Source organism: Benincasa hispida, chromosome 3 (genome assembly GCF_009727055.1).
Source record: "Benincasa hispida cultivar B227 chromosome 3, ASM972705v1, whole genome shotgun sequence".
Classification (NCBI taxonomy): domain Eukaryota; kingdom Viridiplantae; phylum Streptophyta; class Magnoliopsida; order Cucurbitales; family Cucurbitaceae; genus Benincasa; species Benincasa hispida.
In genome coordinates this window covers 48,281,118-48,303,008 of record NC_052351.1, presented here as the reverse complement: position 1 = coordinate 48,303,008, position 21,891 = coordinate 48,281,118, and the positions used below count along the sequence as shown (strand labels likewise).

Genomic DNA, 21,891 nt, shown 5'->3' with positions numbered 1-21,891 from the left:
GTTCTTTGCCTCCATGTGAATCATGTTTTGAGGAAAAAATGACTAAAAGATCTTTTTGTGAAAAATGTCTTCGTGCCAAAGAACCTCTTGAACTTATTCATTCAGACCTATGTGGTCCGATGAATGTTAAAGTACAAGGAGGATATCAGTATTTCATTAGTTTTATTGACGATTACTCTCGATATGATTACATTTACTTAATCAGTCATAAGTCTGAAACTCCTTAAAAGTTCAAAGAATTTAAGGTTGAGATTGAAAATCTTTTAAAGAATTAAAATATTTCGATCAGATCGATGTGGTGAGTATATGGATTTGCAATTCCAGAACTATCTAGTAGATCATGGAATTCAATCCTAACTCACAGCACCTGGAACACCACAACAAAACAATGTTGCAGAAAGGAAAAATCGAACCTTGTTGGATATGGGTTGGTCTATGATGAATTATGCTCACTTATTTCAATCCTTTTGGGGGTATGCAGTACATACTGCAGTTTATATTTTAACGTTGTTCCATAAAAAAGTGTTTCAGAAAATCCATATGAATTATGGAAAGGACACAAAACGAGTTTACGTTATTTTCGTATTTGGGGTTGTCCAACATACGTGTTGGTACAGAATCCTAAGAAGTTGGACACACGTTCGAAATTGTGCTTATTTGTAGCATACCCCAAAGAAACAAAAGGAGGATTATTTTATGATCCCCAAGAAGATAAAATATTTGTATTGAAAAATATTACGTTCTTGGAAAAGGATCATATTAAAAATCATCTACCTCGCAGTAAGCTAATATTGCAAGAACGAACTAAAGATACTATAGAAAGATCAACAAGAGTTGTTGATCAAGTTGGTCCATCAACAACAGTTGTTGTCTCGTCACGTCTATCCCAAGAGTTGGGGATGCCTCGGCGTAGTGGAAGGGTTATTCAACAACCTGAACGCTACATGGGTTTAATAGAAACTCAAAAGATCATTCAAGATGATGGTTTAGAGGATCCATTAATATTTAAAAAGGCAATGGAAGATGTCGCCAGGGAACAATGGATAAAAGCCATGAATGATGAAATGGAGTTTATGTACTTCAACTCTGTCTGAGAATTTGTAGATCAACCACATGGAGTTACATCTATAGGTTGTAAATGGATCTACAAGAGAAAACAAGACCAAACTGGCAAGGTACATACCTATAAAGCCAGATTTGTGGCAAAGGGTTTCACCCAAAGAGAATGAGTTGAATATGAAGAAACTTTTTCTCTCGTTGCCATGATAAAATCAATAAGAATACTTCTTTTCATTGCCACATATTATGACTATGAGATATGACAAATGGATGGCAAGACAGCTTTTCTGAATGGTTATCTTGATGAAAGTATTTTTATGTCTCAACAAGAAGGGTTCATCGAAAAAGGATAGACACAGAAATTTTGTAAACTTAATCGATCCATTTATGGATTGAAATAAGCGTCCAGATCCTGGAATATAAGGTTTGACACAGTGATCAAATCTTATGGCTTTGAACAGAATTTTGATGAAGCTTGTGTGCACAAGAAGATAGTCAACAAAATTGTAGCATTCTTAGTTCTTTATGTTGATGATATCTTGCTCATTGGGAATGAGACAAGTTTTCTTGCTGATGTAAAGAGATGGTTAGCAACACAGTTCCAAATGAAAGATTTAGGTGATGCTCAGTATGTTATAGGAATACAGATCTTTCGGAACCGAAAGAAAAGAACATTGACACTATCTTAGGCATCTTATATTGACAAGATATTGTCAAGGTATAATATGAAAAATTCCGAGAAAGGTTTATTACCTTTTAGGCATGGAATTCATTTGTCAAAGGAACAGTGTTCTAAGACACCTCAAGAAGTTGAGGAGATGAACAGAATTCCATACGCATCTGTAGATGGGAGTTTGATGTACGCTATGTTGTGTACACGCTCTGACATATGCTTTGCAGTTGGAATCGTCAGTAGGTTCCAATCCAATCTAGGACAGTCATTGGACTGCTGTCAAAAACATCCTCAAGTATCTAAGGAGAACGAGGGACTATATGCTTGTGTATGGACCTAAGGATTTGATTCTTACAGGATACACTGATTCTGATTTTCAGACTGACATAGAATCCAGGAAATCTACCTCAGGATTAGTTTTCACTCTTAACGAATGAGCTATAGTTTGGAGAAGCATTAAGCAAAGTTGTATCGCTGACTCCACAATGGAAGCGAAATACGTGGCTGCATGCGAAGCTGCTAAATAAGCAGTATGGCTATGCAAATTCTTGGCTGATTTGAAAGTCGTTCCATATATGCACCTGCCTATCACACTGTATTGTGACAATAGTGGTGTTGTTGGCAACTCAAAGAAACCTAAGAGTCACAAACGTGGAAAACACATTGAAAGAATGTACCATCTCATTCAAGAGATAGTGCACAGAGGAGATGTGATTGTCACAAAGATTATCTCTAAATACAACCTTGTTGATCCATTCGCAAAGGCCCTCTCGGCAAAAATGTTCGAGGGCCACCTAGTTGGATTAGGACTCCGAGTAGTGTAATCTAGGGCAAGTGGGAGAATGTCTATGGTATTAGAGATTCCCTAGTTTATTGTATTTTTCCCATTATGTTTCTCAACATTATATTGGATATATTTGTTCTCACTGGAGTTTTAGTCCAAGTGGGAGATTGTTGGGAATGTTCTAGAACTCGCAGTTCATGTTAAACATTCTATTTATCAATAATAATGACTTCTTGATTTTGCATCTTATTATGAAAATCCAATAAATATATCCATGGCTATAGTCTGAATATTGTAACATTATGTTGTGACATAAATAGGATCAAGTTAACAGTATATAGCTTAAATGGTCTAATAAGTAAATGGATGAAATTGGATATCTCATCCTGGTAATACTATTGGATACGTCCCACTCTGTAGTTGTTACAAGAAGTTGTAAAGTTCCACAAACGATGTGATCTAAAGATCGTTCATGTTGAGACATGTGAGTGAGGGTGTCCTATGCAATGAGTTTGCATATAGACTGGACCACGAAAATAGTCACTTTTCTTTATAACGACTGTTTACTATTAAAACTGACTATTTCATTTTTCAAATAACCTAGGTTAACTCGATCTTAATCCTGAGCTAGCTATGAACTTCTTTTTGTTCGGGATTATCCTTTGATCTGTAAATGGTGAGAGTAGTCCAACAGCACTGCTCAATAAGCTTCCCATTTTGGGGATAAGACCGAATGAATAGCTGAGGACATAGTCTTGCAAGATGGAATTCACTCCTACCTGATTTAGGGTTAGAAGATAGGTTATTCTCGTAAGTACTGATTCTAGAAATTGAACAATTGGGGTCCTGCCTTCTCATGATAGAGAAAATAATTGATTCGTAGGGATTATAAATCAGAATTGTTCATTAGAGGGTCAGTGAGAACTTAAGGAACAAGATATATTCACAGGGGTAAAATGGTTATTTTGACCCAGCTATGACTACGAACAACTTATGAAGGATCAACTTACTGATTATGGTTATAAAATGAACATAATATATCTACAGTGAGAGGAATTCAACTATGGGCCATAGCGGAGTGTCCCATGAGTTTAGCTGATTAATCTTGAATCGTTGGAGCCCATGATCTGTAGGTCCGCGAGGTCCCCCTACTAACTCATAAATGGTTAAGCTTAAGAGTAGCTTGAGAAATTAATTTGAAACATTCAAATTAAAATTAAACGGAATATGAGAATGTATATTTAAATATAATTTAAATATATGAAGATGGTTTTGTGCAAAAAAATTAATTTAATATTTGATATTAAATTAATTAATATTTTCTAAATTAATTTATGAAATTAATTTTAGAAATTTGATTTTTCAGTTTTTGAAATCAAAATTGAATTTTTAAATTGGTTTTGGTTTTAGAGAAAAATTGGAAAATTGGGATTACATGCACAAATGGAAATATGAGATTTTCCATTATCATCTTCTTCATGCTCACATAAAAACCACTTTCTCTTCTTCACTAAACTCCAAGCATGAGCTGTAAGCCATGCACATTTCTGCTTTGCAGTTCATCTGCAATAAATAAAGAAGAATGGAGTGATTTGGAGGCATGCATTCCACAGAAATTTTGAGAGAAAATTTCGGCTGAAGAAAAGTTCTTCAAAATTGAGTGTTATCAGCTTCTTCTTCTGTTTTATGTTGCTTCAAGCTGTTCTTGAGTCCCACAACTTGGTCTAAAGCTCCAAGAGGATAGTGGAAAGATCTTGAGGTGGTTCACGATTATCTTTGGAGAAGACTGCTGCTGTTTGATCAGATCTTGAAGAGTTCTACAAAGGTATAATCTAAAACCCTCTTATTTAGATGAGCATGCTTTAGTTTCTGCCAAAATTATTGAATTTGAATACTTATGGATCTTTGATACTTCCGCTGCATGTTATTACACTCTAACAATTTTGACTCTACAATAAGCCACTAATCCCACTAAATTGAGCGCATTTTGAAGTGCAAAATATAGTTAACTCAGTTTTGCATGAATTGCATATAATAGCTCTATAAATTGAGTGATTATGTGAATTTTAAATTTCTTGGCCATTTTGATGATTTTCAAGTTAGTTGAAAAAACTTCTTCTTCTTGGCAACTTAGAGATTCTAAAAGAATTTTAGAATTTAAGTCCTCAATTCTCTCTCAATTCTTATTCTAAATTCATCCCTAATTTAGTCACTCATCAGATCCAACCATCCCATTCTAAGGCCGTTGAATAGTTGGGAAAGCTCTGATGGTGGTTCACAACCCATTTATGAGGAGATTGGAGCGGAATTGGCAGTCGATTTGGAGCTACGAAGGTTGTACTCTTAAACCCTTTAATTTATGTTAAAATGCATGTTTATTCTTATGAAATTAACCTAATTAGAGTACTAAAGATCCTTAATTGCTTTCGTTAGGCATATGTACATTTCATTAAAAAGGGGGAGAGTAATATAAATGCCTGGAAAAACGGTGTGAAACAGGGAGAGAAAAGGGGTAGAGTAAAATAGTGGGTTTATAACCCACCGTCTTCTTTTAAACACGCAACAAACATTGGGTGGACTTTTTAAGCTCCCCTAACCCAACTCTTTTGGACTATTAAACAACCTCTAAAAAGTCATAAACAACAAAAAGAGAAAAAAAAATTGTAAATCATAGGGATCAAAACCAAGAATTCGAGATGGCAAGCACCTTTACCTCGTTAACGGAAACAAGCTACAATTTTTCATTTTCAAAATTCCTTCTCAACTTTAAAAATGTTTTTAAATTTGAAAAAACATAATAATTAGATATCAAATATACCCATTTTTCAAAAATTAAAAACAAAAAATGAAATAGTTACCAAATAAACAACCTTAAGTAAACTAAAAGAAAAAAAATAATTTAGAAAATGAAAACTATTTTTTTTCGTTTTAAAATTTTGGTTTTTTTTTTTTTTTTTAACAACATAACATGAAAACTTATGGGTAGAAGTAGTGCTTAAATGCTTACTTCTCAAGAAATCAAAAATAAAAATCAAATGATTATCAAACCGAAGTCAAATGATAATTAGATCCTTAGGTCTCGTTTGGTGACCATTTAGTTTTTTATATTTTTGAAAATTAAGCCTATAAACATGTCTTCGACCTTTTAATTTCTTGCGTTTTTATATGCTTCTTATCAATATTTTAAAAAACCATGTCAAACTTTGAAAAAAAAATAGTTTTTAAAAAATTATTTTTGGTTTTGGAATATGAGTAAGAATTCAACCATTGTACTTAAGAAAAATGTAAAAAATCAAGAGAAAATAAACTTAAGTTTCAAAAACAAAAAACCAAAAGGTTGCCAAACGGAGTCTTTTTTTTTTTTTTTTTGGAAAGTTGTGTTTGCTTTCTTTTCATTTCTTTCTTCTTTTTGGAGAGATTATGCTTATTTCAATTGTTACCAGACTCGCTATTATGGACCCATTTTCATTGTTATCGCGCCTGCTATTAAAATTAAGTCTACATGTCTAGGACTAGAACTTAGAATCCATAACGATTAAAGTTGAATCAAAAACTACCAATGAAGTAACAACTAGTACTATGGAGACCATAAACTAGAGAATCTTTATTAATTTGAAAAGATCAAGTGATATAGTTGAAATAACAATCAAGTAAGGAAAATTCGATGAATTTTATAACTATCTTGATGTTTTTTGTTTAATTGTGTTTGTTTTCTTATAACTTATTTACCATGAATTTCATCTTTCCTAATTAAATATTTAAATTCTTAACAAAATTTCAAATTTCACTTTTTTAAGAAAATTAGAAAAACTAATTTAATTTTTAAAAACTAAAAATCAAATGATGAAGAAACGAAGCTTAAAATAGATATTTAATAAAAGGAAATTTCTGTTTTTCAAAAACTTATTATATTTCTTATGCTGATCTTTTTCCTTGACCTGTCTCTACAGATGTCCAATTTTCCGACAGGATGAGATTCCCCAATTAGGCGGGGATGGGGGAGGGAGTGGGGAAAAAATTTCCCATAAGCTAAACGGGGATAAGGAATGCATTCCCCATCTCTGCCCCCGGCCTAGGCCCCGCCCCAGTTAGCTTTTACATATTTATTTAGTATAGTTATCTAATGTTATGTTATTATTATTATTATATAAACATTACATTTAAATTTAATTTGATTAATTATTGGGAAAGAGAATGAATATGTTTCAATGGAATGTTTAACTTTAGATTATATATGTGAATAATTTGATTTATATTTATTTCTTTCTACTAAAAAAATCAATATCTTTTTTAAGCCAAAATTTCATTATTTTATCTTTAAATTCAAATTTTCATATAAAACTAACCATAATAAACAATTTAGTGATAATGTTAATTATTTAATTAAAATTTGCTCACATTAGTGATTTAAATTTATTGGTTTTTTACAAAAAAAAAAAAAAAAAATGTAACAGGAAAAATTTCCCGCGGGAAACCCGATCCCCACGAAATCCTCGCGGGAAATCCCCGCACCGATCCCCGTGGGAATGAAATGGGGAATGGGGATGAGGATGGGGAATGGCATCCCCGGCCTTGCCTCATCCCGTGGACATCTCTACCTGTCTCTCCAACAAATTTACTTCTCTAACACTTCCCTAAAACGTTCTACTCTAAATAAAATACAAGGTTTATTCTCCAAGAAAAAAAACTTTCTACCTCTATGTAATTTTAAGTTTAAATTCTCCCTAAATTTTTTAAATCTATATTATTTGAAAGAAGGGTTATCTGATACACGATAAAATTTGTTATGCACAATGTTACATCAATTCTAAAGACATATAATAAAATGCAAATAAAAATAGTGAAACATACAACATACCCAGTTGAATACAATACCATCTACATTTGGGGGTAGTGTGTCTAGAAAAGATAATTTCATTAATATAAAATCAAGTGATTACAATATTATGCTTATCTATAAATATATGACAGTGACACATGTGATGGAACGAACATATGCATAGTGGAAGAAAAACGGATCTAAAGTACTCTAATTAGATTAATTATAAAGATAAGCATGCAAGGAATCAAACAAGTAAAAAGGGAAAAGAATACAACCTTTGTAGTCTTTGAATCTTCTTCCAAATCAGCTCCAATCTCCTCGCGAACGGTTCATAGACTACCACGAGAGTCTTCTCGACTATTCTCCGGCCTTAGAACGGGGTGGTGGTATCCGGTGAGCGACTTATTTGGAGTAGAAAAAGCAAAAGCTTTGCGAGAAAAAGGATGAGATTATCACATAATCTCATCTAAACCCACTCTGGCCAAGAAGTCTTCAAAAGTATTCAAAAGCATTAAACACTCCTTTTAAAGACCACTACATGCAAACATGCAACTTTTAGTTTGATGATAATTTCACACTCAAAATTCCACTAACTCAAAATGTGGGATTTAGTGGGACAAGTGTCTTCAAATGAAGACAACACTTAGCCATACAAAAGTTGGTATTTCCCACTCATAAATGTTGAATCTTTCCACTAATTTGGTCAAAGTTTGACTCTCAAAGTCCAAAGTCAACAAATTTGACTTTTTGACTTTCAAAAATCAAAAGTCAACAATTTGACTTTCATTGCATGTTTACCTAGTCAACAAATTAAATCATAATGAAATCTTGACCAAACCCATTTAATTCCAAAATTAATTCTAATAATCAAATTTAAAAACTAAATTAATATTAAATAATTAATTTAATTTAATATTAAATCCAACACTTATCCCAATTTATATGATCCCTATTCATAATATTGATATTTAAATCTTATTTAAATATCTCTTATTTTCTCTCTCTTTATGTTTAATTCACAATTAAACATTAGGTTAAATATATCGTATATATTTAACGCTTTGCTCCAAAAATCGAATTTGAATACTTCAAATTCGTTGTCACACTGTTCTAAGGTTTAGTCCGTTATGAGCTAGTAGGGGGACTTCATGGACCTACAGATTATGGGCTCCAACGATCCACGATTAACCGGCTAAACTCTTTAACCTAATTAACTACCATTTGTTACTACTGGGTCACTCCACTAAAGCCCAATAGTTACACTCCCCTCACTATAGATATATTATGTCCACTCGATATAACCATGATTAGAAAGTTAACCCTTCACAGGTTGTTCGTAATAATGGTTGGATCAAAAGTTGTTTTACCCCCGAGATTACATCTTGTTCCTTAAGCCCCACTGATCCTCTAATGAAAAATTGGTTTGTGATCCAATCACTAAACCGAATCCCTCTCGGGCCAATGAGAGGGTGGGGCCCCTTATTCAAGATCCGAAATCAGCACTTAGGGGAACAACCTCTCTACAATCCCTAAAAGTGAGTAGGAATGAATTCCGTCTTGCACCCTATGTCCCCAGCTATCTACCCGGTCTTACCCTTGAAATAGGAGGCCTATTGAGTCAGTGCTGTTGAGTCAACCCTCACCCATACAAATCTAAGGATAATTCCGATTAAACAGGAGTTCATAGTTAGCTTAGGATTAAGGTCAAGTTACCTAGGTCATTGCTTTGAAATAGTCAGTCTTAAATAGTAAACAACATTATAAAGTAAGAGTTACTTAATTTTTTGTCCCATTTTATGCAAACTCATTGCATAGAACACCCCCACTCCTCAGTCAATATATGAATAAATCAAGATCACTTCGTTTGTAGCACTTTACAATAAATTGTAACAACTACAGAGTGGGTTGCATCCAATAGTATTGCCAAAATAAGGTACCCAACCTTATTCATATATTATAAACCATTTTGGCTATTATTGAACTTGATCCACTCTTATGTCTCCACATAAAGTTTATGTATTCATATAATAACCATGGAACTTTAGTTTATCGGATTTAGACTTTACAAGTGCAATTCACATATTCAATAACAGTTTTTATTGAATAAATGTCAATAACATCTTTATTGATACTAGAAACATTTAATATTACAAACTGCGAGTTTTAAGACATACAACCTAACAACATGAATAACCTAACTTAGTGAAATATTACTTAGGCTCCCCTCAATGAAACTTAGGCTTCCCCTAAGTGTGAGATTTTCTCTCAACAAGAACTTCTATCTTTTCATCTTTAAATGAAGACCACTTCACTTGGAAACCTTAGACTCCCTTTAAGTGTGAGAATCCTATCTCAAGATGTGATAGAACGTTTTAATATTGTCTAAAGAACCCCTCAAGGTCGACAATAGCAAAAGATTTACAATCACATGTATTGATGCACTTGTGTTTTACGACTCAAACACAAGACAATGGTACAATGTTTCTTCAAACCCTAAAAAGAGTACAATACCCACTTAAATATATGCACAATAGAAAATGAGAACCAAACCCATAAAACTTTGAGAAAAATCGCTCATAACTTTTATATTGTGTGTAGAACATCACTCGTAGGAACATCTTGAAGAACAATCTAAGGGACAAGATAGACTAATATCTCAGGGGACAACTACCACAACATCCTTAAAAAATATTGTTAACACCAAATGTCTAACATTATTTTGAATAAAATTGTCGATCTTTATTTAACTTTTATTTCTCTTTTTTTTTCCCCCTAGCATACCTCTCCCATTTCTCTATAAAAATTAAATACTTTTCTAAAATTTCGTCTAAACTTTGTATTTCTGTCTTACGTATCTATTTCAAAAAAATTTCCCTAACATTTCTTGCTCTTAAACTCATGTCTAACATTTCTCTTTAGAAACCTATTCCTCTAAATTTTCTCACAACTTTTCTTTTCATTTATATTTTGTTTATTTAACATATTATCTCCTCCCCTTAACTTGTCTTTTTTTTTTCTTTCTATCTAATGTTTTTTTTTTATGAAGTCTAATTACTATTGAAATACTTTTCATTCACATTTCTAAATTTACCATGTTTAATTTTTTTTTTCTCTTTAAAACATTTATCTCTACGTTTCTAAATTTTTATTTTTCTTGTTCCTTCATATGTTTTTCTCTATAAAATATCTCTTTTCTCTATAAAATATCTCTTTTCTCTCTCTAATTGTAAAATAATAGAAAACAAAAAAATAGTTCTAAAAAATAGTAATGAAACCCTAAAAAAAATATCACAAAATAGAAAACCAAAAACAAAAAAAGAGTAAACAGAGCATACTTTCTTTATTATTTAAAGTGTATCTTAGTCCTCTTTTCAATAAAACTTTTTTAGAAAAAAAAAATCCATTTTCATGTGAAAAAAGATCACTGTCTAAAAGTTCTTGGACCTTGGTCTTCTTCAAATTCTCATGATATCTGTCTAAGGCAGACCAAAACAAGCCTCTTGTCATTTTAGATGGACACAGCCTTTTGTTTTATCTTCATTATGTTTTTTTTAATGGCACCCCTCCCTCATTTCAAACTCAAACTTCTAAAAAAACCTCTCCCACTCTAAAAAAAAAAAAAAAAAAAAAAACCTTTTCTACTCAAAATCCAATTGCTTGTGAAAAAGATTGTATCTTGCTTGCTTCCTTTAGTAGAGACACATCATATTAGTTTTAAAAGGGGGACAATCTCACTTTTTAGTATATCCATTTTTCATTATGGTCAACAAGACTATCTCAACTTTACCATACTTTAATTTCTCCAAATTTGATAGACCCAACTAGAATCACCAATAACACAATTTTTTCTAGTACCCTAATTGTTATTTTCAATGTGTAACATCAAACCATTACATTTTTATTGGTCTTCCACTAAAATTATGTCTAAGACATCATTTATTTATACCCACATCTTAAAAATAAAGGATAAAAATACAATTTTGATTATCGTACTTTTATATTTTTTGATTATTTCTATTTTAATACTTTCAAATATTCAAATTTAGTGATTCAATAGATCTTATAGTATATACTATGAAATTGGTGACTATTTCAAAAAGAAAATAATCTCCATTAGTCTTCCCTATTAACTTTATGAAATATATTCATATTGTATCTTTTTTTTTTAATAAAAATTGTTTGGTAAAAGTTAACTTCAAATTAATAATAAGGACCAACTTTAAGATTTACCTATAGGGACAAATTTTGGACATTTGAAAATACATAGATTAAGTAGAACAAATCTCAAGGACCAAAATTGTGTTTCAATAAAAAAACTTTTTAGAAACAAAATGCACGGTGCATTTACTATTCTCACAATCGTAGTGAATATAACGCAATTTAGGCAAGCGAATCCCACCTCATTATTTTTGTAGTTTTTACACAATTCTGTGAAGGAAAGGAGTTGTGGGCTTCTGTAATTACATTATCTCTAATTCTGCAATCAATTACTTCCATTTGAGGTGGGAATTTGATTACTTTTGTTGAATTACATGGGACTCGGGCCTCTACACCTTTGGTTTAAGCTTCTTCTTCATCCTCACCGTTTACAGCTCACACATTCTACTTAGCAATCAAAGATATTTACGTTATCCGGAAGTATGTATCTTGCTCTATCCTCTCTTTCGAAAAAAACTCAGGTGTACACTACTCTTCCTCTAAGACCAGAAAAACTCAAACTTAACAAAGTTTATACACTCAATCCTAGCCCTTTTTCTGAATCCCTCACTTTTTTTCTGCATTTTTTTTTTTATCTCTACCTCATGTTTGATGTGGCTCTCTTTTATGTTTGCTCTCGCTCTTGCTCTAGGGCCAAAACCAAACTCACTAGATACTTTTCGATTTGGTTTAAGATTGTAGAGCGAGATTATTGTTATTTTTCTAGATTTTCAATGTTGAATTCGAGTTTCAGATCTATAATTTCATCAACCAATTGTTAGACATATTTAAATAATAATATGTTTAATTAAAGTATGAGCTATGTATGTGGATTAATAATTTATCACATTGGCTTATTTTATTAGATTGGCCCTATTATGTGATCTAATTAATTAAGGTTCTAGATTCCTAATTGAGTATGGTCTTAGTGGGTAGAAGCCTATTCCTAGTTCAATTAATGGGAACCCTAATTGAACTAGTATATAAAGAGACCTTAGGCTATAGCCCCCAATATACCAAAACAATAAGCACTCAGCCTTTCTTGAATCTCATCTAGAGAGATCCTACTAAGGGTATTCGGAGTTTTGGTTGAGGAAGACCATAGTCATCCATCATCAGCTTGAAGCTATCATCAATTTTGCAATGGAATCCGGTATGTTATTCTTGACAATTTGGCATCAATGATCCTAGGGTTTATTTATTCAATATAGATATTAAGAATTTATGCTAATAAGTGGTATCAGATCATGAATTTTATGTTGGATGGTTGGTTTAGGTTTGTTTTCCATTGAGATTTTAATTTTTTGTTAAAGAATTTAAAGATTATTTAAAAGGAAAAAAAAAAGGTTGAATACAATTTTATGAATGTTCATATTTTTTTCATGTGGATTTGTGTTTTTTTACAATCTGATTTGTGTTCTTTAGCATTTTAATGTGATTGAAAATTGGCAAGAACACAATTTTTATTTCAAATTTTTTTAATGTTTTTCGCAAGTTGTGCAAGTTCTTGGGTAGGCAGTTTGTGTTCTTACACAGTTTTTTTTTTTCTTTTAATCGATGAGTGTGGTAGACTCAAGTCCAAAGAACTGATTAATCAATTTTGTTAATAATTAATTGATCCAATTTTTCCAATCCAACATCTATTGGGAATAAATCTATTTGATTTTACCGGCGGTTATTCTTTGATCTTGCCGATGATTCTTGATTTTAATTATTGATAATTTAGTGAATTTAAAATCAAGATTTTTAATTGATAATTTTGTGAATTTGGTTTTAACTTGGGTGAAAATATTGTCAATTTAAGTTAAATGTGATTAATCATGTTGTTGATTCAAGATTTATTGATCATGTTGTGGACTAAATTTAAATTTGATTGATATTTGGTGAATTTAAATTTAAATTTGATTGATGATATTTGGCGATATTCACATGTTTATGCCGCTTTAATTGTATTATGTGTATACAATTATTAAGTGAATATTGGTCAAGACTATTTGGTGTTCTTCCTCTTTTATTTTTATACAATAATATTATTATATTATTGTGTCTTATATTTTCGATTGAATTGGTCAAAATAATATGTTACCAAAGTAGCCTCTGTTATCTAGATTAATTTAATTCTAAAATATAAGATGTGCATATTCATGAATTTATGCAGATAATTATCGGCCCAAAGGAAGATAATTATTTGGCCAAATTTAGGTATGCATGTGGTAATGAGTATGTGACATTTATAAGGATTGCTCATGTGAAAAATAGTCGGTCCAAAAAAATGCTATTTTTTACAGAGTTAATTGTTAGTACTTAATTACTACGTTGAGAGTACCATTTACAGTTGATCTTACTAAATATATGAAAATTTGTGTTCAATCCCTAAGTTGAATGGATCGAACTTCAAGATTTGGAAGGAAAGCCTAGAGATACTTCTCGGTGTATGGATTTGGACCTTGCATTAAGGACCGATAAACCTACTTCTACTGAGGAACAACCAAATACGACTAATATAGATAAGTAGGAATAGTGAAATCGCATGTGTCTGATAATCATTAGGCACTCCATTCCGGAGTCTTTTTGGGGCTCTATCACGGAAAGTGAAAATGTCAATAAGTTCCTCGCTCAAATTGAGAAATATTTTGCTAAAAATGAAAAAGGGGAATTAATTAGTCTTTTGATTTCTTTAACTTCTATGAGGTATAAGGACAATGGAAATATAAGGGAGTACATTATGGAAATGTCCAATCTCGCAGGTAAATTAAATACACTTGATATCGAGATAAATGAAAATTTACTTGTGCATATGGTACTTATCTCTCTTCTTGCACAATTCACTCAGTTTAAGGTAAGCTATAATACTTAGAAGGATAAATGGAGTATTAATGAGCTTATCTCACAATGTGTACAAGAAGAAGATAGAATTAAGAGAGAAAGGACAAAAAGTGCCCATTTGGCAACAAACTCTCGTGATAAGAAGAAAAGGAAATTTGTGGATGCTGAAAGGATATCTCAGCATAATAAAAACAAGAAAAAGCTACTGAAAATCCTTGTTTTTCCTGTAAAAGAAAATATCACTTCAAGAAAGATTGTCCCAAGTATGCCAAGTGGCGTGTAAAGAAGGGTAAACTTTTTACTTTGGTTTGTTCTGAATTTAATTTAGCTTCTGTTCCTACAGATACTTGGTGGGTAGATTCTGGTGCTACTACTCACATAAGTATATCAATGCAGGGTTGCCTGTGGAGTTGGCCGCCATGTGATGCTAAAAGATTCATCTATGTAGGCGATGACAAAGCAGTTCCAATTGAAGCTATTGAAAATTTTAGATTACTTTTAAAAACTAGATGTTATTTGGATCTTAATGAGACTTTTGTTGTACTATCATTTAGACGGAATTTAGTTTCTATTTCCAGTTTGGACAAATTTGGTTTTTCTTGTTCTTTTGGAAATAATAAAGTTAGTCTTTTTCAAGATTCTAAGCTTATTGGTACCGATTCTTTAATTGATAGTCTATATATGCTTGATTCTTTTGCTTCATTTAACAAGATCTTGTTATCTAATTCATGTGGTATAAAGCGTAAATTAAATGAGAATTCCACTATGTTATGGCACTAGGTCACATATCTAAACAGAGAATTCAGAGACTTGTGTTAGATGGAATTCTTGATTCCCTTGATTTAAGTAACTTCAATGTTTGTGTGGAATATATTAAGGAAAAGCAGACAAACATAAGAAAATTAGGTGTCAACAGATGCTCAGATGTCTTAGAACTAATACATACAGACATTTATGGTCCATTCCCTATGGCTTCTTGGAATTGACAACAATATTTTATTAAGTTCATAGATGACTATTCAAGATATGGGTGCCTATACTTAATTCATGAGAAGTCTCAATCCTTGGAAGTTCTCAAGTTTTTCAAAGCTAAAGTTGAACTTCAACTTGGAAAGAAAATTAAAGCTGTCAAATCTAATCGTGGTGGTGAATAATACGGTAGATATGATGGATCAGGTGAACAACGTTCAGGGCCCTTTACCAAATACCTAGAGGAATGTGGAATCGTCCCACAATACACTATGCTAGGTAAACCCAGCATGAATGGTGTAGCAGAGAGAGGAAATAGAACACTTAAAGATATGCTAAGAAGTATGATTAGTCATTCTTCTCTACCAGAATCCCTTTGGGGTGAGGCACTAAAGACTACAGCATATCTTAATAGAGTACCTAGTAAAACAGTAGCCAAAATCCCTTATGAGCTGTGGACAGGAAAGAAGCCTAGTATTAGACATCTTCACATCTGGTGTTGTCCAGTTGAGGCTAGGTCTTATAGGCCTAATGAAAGAAAATTGAACTCAAGAACTATTAGCTGCTATTTTGTTGGGTATTTTGAGCACTCTCGGGGTTTCAAGTTTTATGATCCCACTTTTAGATCATTGTTTGAGACAGAAAATGCTAGATTCCTTGAGGATGTTGAGTTTGGGGGGAAGAAAATATAAGGAAAGTTTTCTTTGAAGAAAAATTGGTTTCTTTTCCTCATGTGGTTATAAATGATGTTCAGGCTCCAATTCCTGACTTCATTATTGAACCAATTATTGAACAAAACAACATTGAAGTCCTCATTGTTGAACCTGAAGTTCAAACTCAACAACCTCAAGAAGTGCCACTAAGAAGATCTATTAAAGAGAGAAGAAGTGCAATTCCAGATGATTTTATTGTGTTTCTTCGAGAACATCAGGATGATGTGGGCGTAATGGAAGATGATCCAATCAACTTCCAATAAGCTTTACAAAGTTCTAACTCTCAAAAGTGGATAAATGTTATGGAAGAGGAAATAAAATCCACGAAAGACAATGACGTTTGGGAACTTGTCGAACTGCCATCAGGAGTGAAACCCATAGGTTGTAAATGGATATTTAAAATCAAAAGGGATTCATACATGGAAATATCGAAAGATATAAGGCTCGTCTTGTTGCAAAGGGTTTTACTAAAAAAGAAGGCATCGATTACAAAGAGACTTTCTCTCCGGTTTCATCGAAAGACTCTTTTAGGGTAATCATGGTACTGGTATTCACTTTGATTTAGAGTAACACCAGATGGATGTAAAAACTGCGTTTCTCAATGGGAACATTGATGAGACGATTTATATGGTGCAATAAGAAAACTTTGTGTTTGGTAATTCAAAGTCTATGGTGTGCAAATTGAAGAAATTCATCTACGGTCTCAAGCAAGCTTCTTATCAATGGTATAACAAATTTCATGAAGTGATAACCTCCTTTGGTTTTAAGGTGAATATAGTGGAAGATTGTGTATGTCACAAGTTCAGTAGAGTAAATCAATCTTTATGGTGTTATATGTCGATGACATACTCATAGCTAGTAATGATGTAGGTTTATTGCAAGACACTAAGAGATTTCTCAAAAGGAATCTTGTGATGAAGGATCTCGGTGATGTTTCTTTTGTATTAGGAATTGAAATATTGCGAAATCGTTCTCAAGGTATTTTAAGATTGTCACAAAAGAACTACATTGAAAAGACCTTGAGTAGATTTGGCATGAAAGATTGTAGACCAAGAGATACTCCAATCACTAAAGGTGATAAATTTCATTTAGGCCAATGCCCCAAGACCACACTCGAGACTAAGGAGATGCAAAAGGTTCCCTATGCATCGGCCATTGGAAGTCTAATGTATGCTCAAGTATGTATGCATCCATATATTGCGTTCATAGTTGGAGTGTTAGCCAAATATTTGAGTAACCCAGGGATGGATCATTGGAAAGCAGCCAAACGGGTTATGAGGTATTTACAGAGAACAAAAGACTATATGCTCACTTATCGGAGATCAGAAGTTTTGGAGATCATTGGGTATTCTGATTCTGATTATGTTAGATGTCAAGACACTTTGCGATCCACTTTAGGCTATATCTTTATATTGGCTGGAGGAGCTGTATCTTGGAAAAGTGTTAAATAAACCCTTATGGTTTCTTCTACCATGGCTGCGGAGGGTGTTTATGATTGATGACTCGCCCCTTACAAACTTATGATATATAACCTTTTGCTTACATCATAACTTACTATCGCATCTTTTTAATATATAACATTAGGGATGGCTATATGTATTGTAGCCCTAACGAGATAACCATTTTTAACACAATTTGTATTTTTCCATTGTGTTTTCCTTTTTTCTCACCGTTAGTTATTTGATCGAGAAAAATGAATATTTCCATATAGATGGTCATCGAGCTACGTGGTTACCCCTAACGCGATATGTTATAAAATGTTTGTTGTATTTTCCTATTTTCTCAAAGTTTGTTACATTTTTTTTAAAAAAAGATATCGCGATAGGGATGGCTCCATTGCGTTAGGATGATACACATGCTTATCCCTAACGTGATACATTAAAAAATGTGATAGTGGATTATGATGTAAGCAAAAGGTGATAAATCATAAGTTTGTGAGAGGCGGGTCATTAATCATAAAAATCCTCCTGAGACAGTCATACGTACAAAAACCTTAGCAGATAAAATCTGATCGTAGACATGCCTTGTTTGGAAGGAATAATGTATATATATATATATATGTTTATTTATTGCATGCCAATATCAGTGTAGTTCGATGGTAATTAATATCTACTCATTAACGAATTAAGATTGATGATTCAACTCTATTCATATCTCATATATTTATATAACATGTAAAACGCATATGATTGAAATAAAATTACTATATTAGTTATTTTTTTAATAAACTAACATGAAAATATTTATTCTTTATCTTCAAGTTAAATGTTTGAAAACCTATTTGAAAACAAGAGATACATTCGTAACCCTAAAATATATTATGCCATCTCATGTGGTCCATTATATAAGATGCAAATTCAATTTACAATATTTTATCATCTAACTTTTTGTTTGCTAACCTCATGCATCACATGAAAGTAAGGAAATGAAACAAAACTATTACATCATTTCTTACAAATAAAATTACTATATTAGTTATTTTTTTTAATAACCTAACATGAAAATATTTATTCTTTATCTTCAAGTTAAATGTTAAAATTCTCATATTTCATATCTGTCTTATGTATATTTAGTTTTTTTATTATTTATTTCTCTATCTTTAGAATTATTTATGACTAAAACCTAGACTTTTTAAGGCACTGTCATAAAACTTAAGTCGTTTAATATATATATATATATATATATATATATATTCTCTTTTTAAAAAAGAATTCACATCAACAAAGATGAGAAAAAAATTGGGTGCAACCCATCTTTTATACACTATATATGTACTCAATCAAAATGTGTCATGTGACAAAAGTATTTTAAATTGATTTATTTTATCTTATTTTTACTATGTTAAAAAAAAAAAGAGAGCATTAGATTGGATACAAATGATGATTATCTACCTCTATTTTACAATATTGTAAGTCCCTTCCTACGTGATTTACAATATTATAGGTCTTCTTTCTATGGAATAAAATAAAAATCAGGACCATGAACTATTTTAAAAATAAATATACAATTGACATAGATAATTCTAAAAAAACAAGTTTAGTTCCTATTCCATTCGTTAATGTTCCTAACATTCCATTTCAAAACCTAATCTGTTTGTTAAACATGTATTTAATCCTTCCAAATCAATTTTAATTATAAAAATTGTATTTAAAAGAAAGTTATAGTACCAACATAAAAATAATTTTAGGGGATTACATATTTGAAAATGATTTTAACCATAAATAGTAAAAGTAATTTTAACTATTTTAATATTACTCCCAAAGACTAATAAAGGGGTGTTTGAAGTAAAAGAGTTACATTGTAAAATCGTGGGTTCACAACAACTTAATGTGTTAATGAAGCATATAGAAATGATGATATTTTAGTTGTGGGATTGGTGAACTCTTCTTATCAAATTAGTGGGCGAAGTTCACGATTGTACTCACAACTTCAACTTCTTGGATCCAACACCCTGGGTTAACAATATTCATACCCGACAATCGTTGAACTAAAAAATATTAGATGAACTAGCATATGTACTATTCACAAAATTCTGTAGCCTTGAAAAAAAAATCAAACTTCAACTATTTTTGGACGTCCACTAGATGAAGCACTGGAATTACCATTGGGGAATTGGTTGTGCTTTGGAGCATTACTTGTGTTAGAAGAAGATGAAGAACTTTTAGCAGATCGGAGGTTGTTCAAAACGACGGCACACCAATCCCAAAGATGCAGCACCACGAACGTCCCAATCCCTCCGATCAATCCATAAGCAATCGAATATGTCAACGGCATCAAAATCATCGTCAAAAATGCCGGAATTGCTTCTCTCATATCTCCCCATTCAATCTCCACCATCGATTTCGCCATCAAAACTCCCACCAGAATCAACGGCGGCCCCACGGCCCACGCCGGGATCGACGCTAGAAGCGGCGTAAACCAAAACGCCATCATAAAGTATCCCGCCACCGTCACTGCTGTCAGTCCTGTTCTTCCCCCCTCCCTGATTCCCGTTGATGATTCTATATATGCCGACACTGGCGACGTTCCGAGCAGAGACCCAACCACAATGGCGAAAGCGTCCGACATGAAAGCGAAATATTGCCCCTCGAAATTCCCGGCTGCGTCGACGAATCCGGCGAAACGGGCGACGGAATACAGAGTTCCGGTAGTGTCGAGAATGTCGACGTAAAGAAACGTAAACAGAGCTTCCCAGAAATGGGGTTTTCCTAAATCCACAAAACTCAAAGCTCCGGCGGTGGTTTTAATCAAATGTACGTCGACGACTTTCTTGAAATACCCAAATGCCGCGTCGCCGACCGCCGTGTCGGGAAACACTGTAACGGTCGTTTTGCGAAACCAAGAAACGGCCGTGACAAAAACGACACCGTAAATCATCGCGCCTTTCACGTTTTTCACCAAACAATACGCAATTATCACGAATCCCACCGCGCCGAGCCAGAACGTGGGGCTTTCCATTCGGTTGTTAAGGCAGAGAATCTGATCTGAAACGGCGCCGTTTGGGACCAGACTGACCGTTCCATTTGGGGCAGTTACAACTGCAGCTAACGCTGCCCGGGAATCTTTTGGGCAGGCTCCGATTGTGACGAGCGTCGAGGCGCTGAATCCGACGAGCCCAATTCCTTCATTGCTCTGTAATCCGATGAAGGCGAGGAATAATCCGATTCCGGCCGAGGAAGCGATTCTGATCGGTTTTGGAATTAATTTAGCGATTTTCGCTCGTAATCCGACGGCGGAGATCAGAAGGAAGATTAATCCCTCCATGAAAATGGCGGTTAGTGCGCTTCTGTATGGTAATTGACCGGAGCCGTGAAACCCGACGACGGCGTAAGCGAAATAAGCGTTAATTCCCATTCCCGGCGCTAAGGCTAAAGGGAGATTTGCAAAAACGCCCATTACGAAACTGCCGATTAGGGAGGAGGCGACGGTGGCGATGATTAGATCTTTCCGGGTGGTTTCAAGGCAGGCAGCGTAACCCGGGTTCACAGGTCGGAATTTGCACGAGTTGTCCGGTTTGACGACGTGGTGAATCGGACCGGTGCAGGTGGCGAGTGGGATGGTCGAGTCGGAACAGAGGGGTGTGCAGTCGGACACAGTGCATGTGCCGCCGGAGTCAGTTAGGATGCTGGCGTTCACGGCGAGAATGTAGGCCATGGTGAGGAAAGTGGCGGTGCCAGCACGGAGCTCCGTTGTGAAGGTTGTGTTTCGTTCGGCGAGTTTGAATCGCTGTCCAATGCGGGTGGTGGCGACAAAAGAGTTAAGCCGGGTCGGGAGAGATGGATTCTGTTGCGTCGGTGGTGGTGGTAGAGCCGCCGCCGTCTCCGCCGCCATGGGAGGAGAACTTAGAAGAGTGGGTGTGGTGTTTGAAGTTGTTCAGAGGTTTTTTTTCCTCTCCCAATGAAATAGCTAATGATTTCCAAATAAGAATTGAAAACGAATGGTAGTAACGTTTGATTGTACTTTTCAGCTTTAAAGACCAAACTGCCATAAAAGGTTTTCCTTTTTTTTTTTTAATGATATAAATTATTATTTCCAAATAATATATATAGTATTTAAGAAAAGAAAATCTTATACATGTGTAAAAAAGTTCTATGATATAAATTGACTTTTCGATTGAGCATAGAAGAAAGGGCTGTGTAGAAATGTTTTTCAAAAAAAACTTCGTGTTAAAAATTTATTTCAATGAATTATTAAACACTCTGATTTCTTTCAAAATTAATTATTTTTTAAATTAAACACTTGAAAATATATTCTAAACCCATCTAAAATATTTAAGCATCTATTCTTATTTAATAAATCATAGCAAATTTAATTCTCTATCTTTAATGTAATATTCTTCTAAAATAAA

The 21,891-nt window shown here is 33.4% G+C and overlaps 1 protein-coding gene across 1 annotated transcript; it reads right to left on the bottom strand.

The window, feature by feature from the left end:
* Positions 1-19,274: 19,274 nt before the first annotated feature.
* On the bottom strand, positions 19,275-21,464 carry LOC120074147 (adenine/guanine permease AZG1-like). The gene has a single exon (XM_039027164.1). The coding sequence runs from the start codon at positions 21,372-21,374 to the stop codon at positions 19,596-19,598; it is 1,779 nt and encodes a 592-aa protein (XP_038883092.1). The 5' UTR covers positions 21,375-21,464; the 3' UTR covers positions 19,275-19,595.
* Between the last annotated feature and the right edge of the window lie 427 nt (positions 21,465-21,891).